The sequence below is a fragment of the Platalea leucorodia genome (assembly GCF_965183815.1).
Source record: "Platalea leucorodia genome assembly, chromosome: 12".
Taxonomy (NCBI): Eukaryota; Metazoa; Chordata; class Aves; order Pelecaniformes; family Threskiornithidae; genus Platalea; species Platalea leucorodia.
The window spans coordinates 14,945,700-14,954,483 of NC_138834.1; the positions used below are offsets into that span (position 1 = coordinate 14,945,700).

General features: G+C 67.4%; 1 protein-coding gene across 1 annotated transcript; it reads left to right on the forward strand.

The window, feature by feature from the left end:
• The first annotated feature begins 1,864 nt into the window (after positions 1 to 1,864).
• On the forward strand, positions 1,865 to 7,682 carry SLC8B1 (solute carrier family 8 member B1). The gene is made up of 15 exons (XM_082324832.1): positions 1,865 to 2,417; positions 2,881 to 3,033; positions 3,121 to 3,173; positions 3,277 to 3,342; positions 3,559 to 3,656; positions 3,766 to 3,933; positions 4,019 to 4,126; positions 4,211 to 4,267; positions 4,500 to 4,630; positions 4,827 to 4,968; positions 5,343 to 5,464; positions 5,616 to 5,769; positions 5,855 to 5,935; positions 6,489 to 6,553; positions 6,640 to 7,682. The coding sequence occupies exons 1-15, from the start codon at positions 2,241 to 2,243 to the stop codon at positions 6,835 to 6,837; spliced, it is 1,773 nt and encodes a 590-aa protein (XP_082180958.1). The 5' UTR covers positions 1,865 to 2,240; the 3' UTR covers positions 6,838 to 7,682.
• Positions 7,683 to 8,784: the final 1,102 nt, after the last annotated feature.

Genomic DNA, 8,784 nt, shown 5'->3' on the forward strand with positions numbered 1-8,784 from the left:
GCCCCCTCGTGTCTCCCACACCCCCCCCGTGTCCCCCACAGCCCCCTCATGTCCCCCACCGCCTCCCCCGTGTCCCTTACAGCCCCCTCGTGTCTCCCACAGCCCCCCCCATGTCCCCCACAGCCACCTCGTGTGCCCCACAGCCCCCCCGTGTCTTCCACCGCCCCCCCGTGTCCCCCATCGCCCCCCCCGTGTCCCCCACAGCCCCCCCGTGTCTCCCACCGCCTCCCCCGTGTCCCCCACAGCCCCCCCGTGTCGCCCACCGCCTCCCCCGTGTCCCCCACAGCCACCTCGTGTCCCCCACAGCCCCCCCGTGTCCCCCCAATCCAACCCCACGCACGCACCCACGCCCCCCAAATCTCCCCCGCCCCCCCGCCAGCCCCCCAGCCCCACGCCCACGGGGGATGTGCGCAGGTTCACGCCCCCCCCCCCCCCCCGCCCCAGCCCCACCAGTGGGGAGCACGCGTGGGCCCCCTCGCCGTGGGGAACCTGGCGTGTCCCCCGTGGGGTCCAGCCCCAGTGGGTGCAGCTCAGGGGAAGCCTGACAGCGTGGGGGGGGACACACCGAGCCCCACGGGTGTTTTGGGCCGGGGGTGACACGTGAGGTGTTGGTGCCTGGCCCACCCGGCCTTGTGCAACCCCGGCCGGCGCCTGTCTACTGCCCTGCCCGCTCCCCCAGCGGGCAAAGTCCCGGAGGCGTGGGGTAACCCGGCGTGGCGGGGGCAGAGGGCTCGGAGCCCCCCACCCACGGTGGCAAGATCACCGTGGGGCGCGTAAAGTCCCCACGGCCCGGCCCCACATCGCCCCCCGCTCGGTGGTACCCTGAGTACCACCGCAGCCGCCCGCCCGAGGCCTGGCGCGCTCGTGCCATGCCACGGCCGGGTGCCAGGGAGCAGCGAGGGGGGGACGGAGCTTGACCCCAAAACTCCGGAGCCCACGCGGAACCGGGACGCCCAGCGGGCGCTGGGGTGGGTGTGGGTGCTGCCGGGGCACCCTGCCCGGCGGGGAGGACCCGGTAATGCCCTTTATCGGATCGGCCTCCGAGCTGGAAAAGACGGCACAGGCCTGGGGCTGCTCTGGGCAGGGCAGCACCCACTGGCACCGTTCGTGCCGCCACGGCCCAGCACGCCCCAGCGGCTCCCAGTTGCCGCTGGTTAATTTTCCAGTACTGCCCAGTGCCCACGCGTCCCCGCTCCCGCGCTCGGTGCCGCACGAGGCCTCGCTGGCCGCCCGGACCCGGCCGTGCACCGGGACGTGGGTGCAGAAGCCAAGGTGGGAGCCCTGCGCACCCACCGCCTGCGTGGGCAGGGACCCGAGCCCCGCCGCGAGCACCAAAATTGGGCCTAAACCCAGCAAAACCAGTTAAGCAGAAAGCAGGGGCTGGGGGCGATGCCCAGGGCAGAGCGGGGCTCTGCCCCAGCACCGGGCCGGCTCCTGGCGGCTCCGGGCACCGCCGGCGGGGACAGCGTCCTCGGCCGTGCCTGCGATGAGCTCGCCCGGTCTCAGAGGGTCACCCCAAGGAGGGGCTGGGTGGGCGCAGCGCCCAGGGTGGGCGTCCAGCCTCTGCCCTGCCTCTGCCCGTGGGCACCGGGATGCGGGGGGACGGGGCGGAGGGCGGGGAGCCCCGCGTCCCGCGGCGGACCCCCTGCCAGCCACGTGTAACAAGGTGGCGCTGTCCCTTTAAGAGAGGAGGGTGGCGGCCCCTTTAAGAGGCGGGGGGGGGCGGGGGGGAATCAGCTGCCCGCGCAGGACAGCGGGGCCGCGCCGCCACGGTGGGTCCACGGCGCGGGTGGGGTCCCCGGGTCCCCCTGAGCATCCCCCGCCCCGGGACCCCCCCCCCACCCACTCCGGGGTCCCCATTCCCCACCCGCATCGGGGTCTCCCCGTCCCATCCCTGGCTTGGGGTGGGGGTGCCCCGCGGGTCCCCTGGTCCTGCGTGGGTGCCCCGCTCCCACGCTACCCCCCCCCCCCCCTTTGCTCCGCAGGCGCCGGCAGCGGAGCGGCCCCGGGGCTGAGCCCCCCGCGGCGTGGACGTGGCGTGGCAGCGTGTTTTTCAGCCTGACCGCCGCTTGCTGTGCCTTTTATCGTTGTTATTATTATTTTTTATTTGATTTTTAATTATTTATTTTTAATTCCCCCCCCCGCCCCGCCCTGCCCGGGGAGCTGCGGGATGGGGGCCCGGGAGCTGCCCCCGTTCCCCCTCCCCGGGGGCCGCTGCCAGCCGTAGGTGCCCCCCGGCCATGGGGCAGGGTGCCATGGGGCCGGCGGGGGTGCTGAGCCTGGCCGGGGTGCTGAGCCTGGCCGGGGTGCTGGTGGGGGACAGCGGGACGCAACCAGCCGGGACCCCGCTGCCGCTAGCCCCGGGGGACACGGTCCTTCCCGGGGGGGATGCTCCGAGCCACGGCCGGGGCCTGGACGTGAGTGAGGGGGTTGTGGTGGGGTTTTTGGGGCGGCGGGAGGGATGTGGGTGCTGCCGGGGTGGCGGGGTCCCGTCCCGTCCCTGCTTCCCCTGTCCCCGCCATCGCAGCCGGGATCTCGCCAGGATTTCCTCCGCTGCTGGTTTTCTCCTTCCAAAACCTCGCTGCTTGCCAGGCCGGCGCCTTCCCACGGCCGGGGTTGGGTGGGGGGCGATGCGGGACCCTGGGGACAGCGACAGGGATGGGGACAAGGGCTCGCACCCCCGCTGGCCCTAGCACAGCCCTTGACCCACACACACGTAGCACCGACGGGGAAACTGAGGCAGGGGTGACGGTGACCTACTGAAAGCGGCCCAGCAGAGGGGCAGCGTCGCCCGTGGGGGGCCCGGTGGCAGGGCGAAGGGTGCTGGGGGTGGATGGGTCTTGGGGTGCCCGGCCGAGCACCCCACGCTCTGCCCCGCAGTGCTGGGAGGTGCGGAAACGCAACAGCTCCGACTGGTGCCGCTTCGTCCGGAGCAACCCCGACTGCCAGCTGGAGGGCGGCTTCCTCAACTACCTTGAGGGGGTCTTCTGCGTCTTCCCGCCCCGGCTGCTCCCCCTGGCCGTCACCCTCTACGTAAGGACGGGAGCGGGGCTGCTCGGCTTTGGGGGCGTGCAGTGGGGACCCCACTGACCCCTCTCCCTGCCGTCTCTGTCCCCGCAGGCTCTCTGGCTCCTGTACCTGTTCATCATCCTCGGCGTGACGGCGGAGAAGTTGTGAGTAGCCCCGCGGTGGAGGGGACGGTCCCCGGGGTGAGCGGGGAGCCCCGTGGTCCTGGAGCAGCCCCGTCACCCCTCTCCGCCTCCTCTGCCCTTCCAGCTTCTGCCCCAACTTATCGGCCATCTCCACCAACCTGAAGCTGTCTCACAACGTGGCAGTATCCTTGTGGGGGACCTTGGCGGGGGACGCGGGGACGGGACAGGGGGTAGTGGCATGATGGGGACATTTCTTCCCCTGGTGCTGTGCCGGGGGAAACCCATTTGGAGCATCGTGAGCGGCGGGAGGGAGTCCTGCGGTGGCCGGAGCGGGCAGGTCCCCTGCGTCCCCGCGGGGAGGAGGCCACCAGGTCTTTTCCTTGACGTCCCCTCTCCATGGTGTCACCTTCCTGGCCTTTGGCAATGGGGCACCAGATGTCTTCAGCGCTGTGGTGGCCTTCTCCGACCCGCGGACGGCGGGGCTGGCCATCGGGGCCATCTTTGGTAAGGAGGCCCCCACTGGGGGCTGCCGGCTCGGGTGGGGTGACGGGTGGGGAGGACATTGCGGGGCCGTGGGACATCCCCCCCTGAGAGGGACCCGTTGCGTTGGCAGGCGCCGGCGTGTTCGTGACCACGGTGGTGGCCGGGGGCATCGCCCTGGTCAAGCCCTTCACGGCCGCCTCCAGGCCCTTCCTCAGGGATGTCATCTTCTACATGGTGGCCGTCTTCCTCACCTTCGTGGTCCTCTACTTCGGCAGGATCACGCTGGGAGAGGCTCTGGGTGAGCGCCGCGGGGGGCTGGGGCTGGGGGGGTGGCGGGAGCAGCCTGGGGGTGCCGTGACCCCCCATCGCTCCCCCCATCCCAGGTTACCTGGGGCTGTACGTCTTCTATGTCTTCACCGTGGTGCTCTGCACCTGGATTCACCGGCGGCAGCGGGGCGAAGGGCTGGCCCCCGCCAGACCCTGGGAGCCAGGTAAGGGCCGCCCGGCCGTGCCGACGGGACCCCCGGTGTGCTGGGGTCTCCCTCCACTGCCCCCCTCCTCTCTCTTCCCCCCAGAGATGCCGACGGATGCCGAAGAGCAGGAGTCTTCGGGCACAAACAGCGGGGACTACGGTACGTCGTTCCCGGGGGGCTCGGGGCCGGCTGTGCTCTGTCCTCGGGGGTGGTCGGGGGTCCCGGGGACCCCCAGGCTGCTGCAGGTGTGACCGAGCCCACGGGGCGGCCATGGCCGGGTGCTGCCGTGGGGCTCCGTGGGGCCACACAGGCGACCAGAGCCCCATGCTGGAAGGGCCGGGGGGGGGCCGGGGAGCCCCCCGCCCCGCTCAGCTACCGTGGCCCCTCGCAGGCGAGGAGTACCGGCCCCTGCTCCCCTCCCGGGAGACCTCCCTGCGCATCCTGACCACTGCCCTCAGCCCCTTGGACTACCGCAAGTGGAGGAGGAAGCCCTGGTACTGGCGGCTCTTCAAGGTCTTCAAGGTGAGTGGTGGGGGACCGGAGCCGGGAGGAGCCCCCGCACGGGGCGTCCCCCTCCCCACTGGGGCTGCGTCAGCCCTGGGCTTTGCGGTGGGGATGGTGGGACAAGGACACGCGGGTGGGGGACAGGCCATGGGGCTCCTCCCGGGGTGTCCCCTCTTGGGGGTCCCCCATCCCAGCTCACAGCCGCTCCTCCCAGGTGCCTGTGGAGCTGGTGCTGCTGCTCACCGTTCCCGTCGTGGACCCTGACAAGGACGACTTGAACTGGAAGAGACCCCTCAACTGCCTGCACGTCCTCACCAGCCCCCTGGTCTGCATCCTCACCCTGAAGTCAGGCGCCTGTAAGAGCCCTGGACGCCCCGGAGGGGACAGGACTGAGCCACCAAAGCCCTGGGGACTGCAGGAGCCCTCTGGAGCTGGCACCCCATCTGTGGAGGGGAGCACGAACCAGCAAAGAGCCAAGCTGGGGGGCCTGGTTTGCAGCTCCATGGCTCTGTCCTCCCGCCGAGCATCCACGTCCTGGGGGAAAAATGGGGCAGGCTTGGCCTGCCTGGGGAAACTGAGGCACAGAGGGGAGCAGCCCTGAGAGGGCTTAGGGTAGAGGTGGCTTTAGGGGACAAGGCTTTCCCTCATAGCACGACCTGGTGGGATCCTGCCCCAGCCCATGTGGTGCTGGCGGGGCCGCTCTGATGCCCCCTCTCTCCACCACTTGCAGATGGGCTGTACCTGATCCAGGGCATCTTCCCAGTCTGGGGACTGGTCACACTGGTTGGCTCTGTCCTGGCCATCATCATCTTCATCACCACAAGCAATGAGGAGCCGCCCAAGTACCACTGCGTAAGGTGCCCCCCAGCCCTGAACGCCCCACCAGGGACCAGCCCAGCCAGCTCCAAACTGGGCTGAGGGTCCTGGGGGCAGAGCAGGAGCCAGGACCTCCTTCCCCAGGTCCCCAGTGGCCCAGGGACCAGCTTACCCCTCTGCCCGGCAGGTATTTGCCTTCCTCGGGTTTTTGGCCAGTGCCATGTGGATCAACGCCGCAGCCACGGAGCTGGTGAACATCCTCCGGACCCTGGGCATCATCTTCCAGCTGAGCAACACCGTGCTGGGCTTGACGCTGCTGGCCTGGGGCAACAGCATCGGCGGTAAGGGCTCTGCGGTGTCCCGGTGCCACCCCGGGCGTGCCCGTCCTCCTGGCACCCCTCAAGGTCTCCCCTTCTCCCTCTGCAGATACCTTCTCCGACCTCACCATGGCACGGCAGGGCTACCCCCGCATGGCCTTCTCCGCCTGCTTCGGGGGCATCATCTTCAGTATCCTTCGGGTGCTGGGGGGAGGTGGTGGTGGTACTTGGGGCAGGGGCTGCCTCAGTTTCCCTGCCTGCAGCCCAGGGAGAGGCCCTGCTCCTGGGGGACCCCTGGGCAGGAGCTGGACAGGATCCATCCCAGGGTCCCTGGGATGCTGGCAACCTCCCCGGTGCCCACACGGTGCGGGGGGACTGGCATGGTATTTGTGAACCGCAGGGATGGAGCCAGCAGCATCCCCCTGTCCCCACTGCTGTCCCAGCCCCGGCGGGGTGGGGGTTTGGGCTGGAGTCTGGCAGATTTGGGATCTGCCAAAGGGAAGGAGGGGAAGAGGCCGTGCCGCCCTCCGGGAGGCTTTGTGTGGTCCCCAGACCAGGCTGAAGCCTCTCCTCCTCGAGTGCTCCAGCCTGCATTCGCCATTTGGGCTAGGCAACAGCCACGGGGCGCGGGCAGGGAGGAGAAGGGCTGGTGCTCCCCCCTCCCCGGGGCGGGAGGGAGGTGGCCGGCTCCGTCGCTCCCCCGCGGTCCCCTGCGCTGCGTCTCCATCCTGAACGTGCCCCAGACATCCTGGTCGGCGTGGGACTCGGCTGCCTGCTGCAGATGACCAGCAGCCAGCTGGTGGTGAAGGTAGGGCTGCGGCGACGCGGTGGCACGGGTCAGGCCGGCAGCAGGACCCCCGTGTCACTCCCCATCACTCCCCATCTCTCCGGCAGCTGGAGCCCGACAGCCTCCTGGTCTGGATCCTCGCCGGGGCCCTGGGGCTGAGCTTGGTCTTCTCCTTCGTGTCGGTGCCGGCGCAGTGCTTCCAGCTGGGCAAAGCGTACGGCATCTGCCTCATCCTCTACTACCTGGCCTTCCTCTGCGTGGCCCTGCTGACCGAGTTCAGGGTGATCCGTCTCTCCGCCATCTGACCGGCCCCACCACCAGCAGGAGATGCACGTCCATCCCTGGCTCTCGCTCTGCCTCCCCGCCGGATCGGGGCCTCGCTGTCCCCTCTCCCTGTCCCTGCCAGGGGGACAAGGGCACCTTGACCCCGACCGTGCTGCAGCCACCACATGCTGGAGGCATCACGTGCCAGCCTTCGCTTTCCAGAGAGGGGCTGGTTGGTTGTGCTTTGGGAAAAGGAGCTGTTAGTCATTAGCTACGGCCTCTCCCCGCTCTGTTTAATCTTGTATAACTCAAGGTGGCTCTGAGCAGGAGGCAGGTTAAGACCTTGGCTTCCTCCGGTCCCGGTGGCAGGGGCAGGGAAGAGGGCAGCTCCAGCCCAGGGTCACGACAGGAGCGGTTTTACCTCTTCAACCACTTTACTTTTCCCCTCGCAGTCTCCATCCCGGCTGCTCTGGGACGGGGCTAGGGCAGTCACGCCACTCGGGGTAACTCTGTGAAGGTCTGAGCACCAGTTTGTCATTGCAAAGGACTTGACGTGGCTTTGAAACGGCAGCCGAGGCGAAGCGAGACGGGGTTAAGGTGAGACGAAGCTCCAGGGCAGTGCTTGGTTTCAATGCAAGCAAAGCCGGAGGAAAAAAAAAAACCCAAACCAACCAAGGGAGGCTGGTTTCCCCTGCTTTTTTAAGCTATGTTTTTCAACCCGAGTTTCAGATCCTACTTTTCTCCTCCTCCTAGGGGGGGACAGAGCTGTAGGAAAGGACTGGGAGGTTTCCACACACAGTGTTAGCCTCTGGCAAGACTAGGTTTAGGCACTGTAAAAAAACAAACAAACAAACCAACCAAAAAAAATTGCAAATTGCAATAAAAAACCCGACCACAAACCCAACGTCGACTTGCGTTGCTTGCTGCGAGGGTGTTTTCTCCTGCTCTCTGCTAGCATAACACAACCCTCACCCAGCACGGCGCCTTTGGAGGGGGAGAGGGAGCACCCGTAGCTTCTCCGGGGCGGCAGAGGGGCCGGACGCCCTCGGCTGTGCAGGACGGGTTTCCCAGCGGCTCGGGGAAGTGGTTTCCTCCAGGTTCACCAGCAGTTGATTTCTCAACAGCGGTCACACGCGCCTGACTCAGCCATTTAGTTGGGAAGTGCAGCGTCACGGCGCGGGGTCCGCATCGCTCAGCTCCCCGGGGCCGGGGCCGCCGGCGGGGCAGCCCACGCTCCCAGGAGAAGCGGAGCGGGTGGGCTGGTGCTGCTGCTCCTCGTCGGAGGGTCCGCAGGGCGCAGGCTAGAAAGCAAACTGCTGTTACGGACGGACGGACAGCCACGTTTCTGCTCCGCAGGGGCTGTTTTGCAAGAAGCACAACCGCCAGACCTGGTTCCTGCTCCCTTCTAAGGGTGCCAGCCGCCTCCTGGGCCTGGATCATTTCTCCTTTTTCTAACCAGATGCGGGCTTTCACAAAAAAATACCGCTCCCCGTGGCTGCAGCTATTGGCTCTGCCCTGAACCTGCTCACAAGTTACCAGCAGCTGCCGGAATTATCCGGGCAGACGAGCCCCACGTCCTCACACGCAGCAGGGCTAAAGCAATCAAAACCGCGGCCAACGTATCAATACGGAGGTACTGGCTCAAAAACCGCCTTCTAACCTTAAGCACTGCATTGGGGTAGCTTTAAAAAGCATAAGTTTGAAAGCATTATCTTAATGTTAAGGGAAAAAACTGGTGGGGGGAGGGCAGAAGGGAAGCTGGGCTTTGCAATGTCCAGAAGAAGAATTCAGAGCAGCTCGGCAGGGCATGCATGCAAAATATGCCCACGCAAGCACTTGCCACCGGGGAGGGAGGGCGGGCACCGCTCCTCTTCAAACACTGGTGAAACGCTCCAGCTGCGGCCAAGCCCCGCTTCTGGAATAACGCGGGAAGGAGGAAAGGAAGCCTTTACAAAGCCGAGGATGCTTTTTATTAGTGTGCTTGAAAA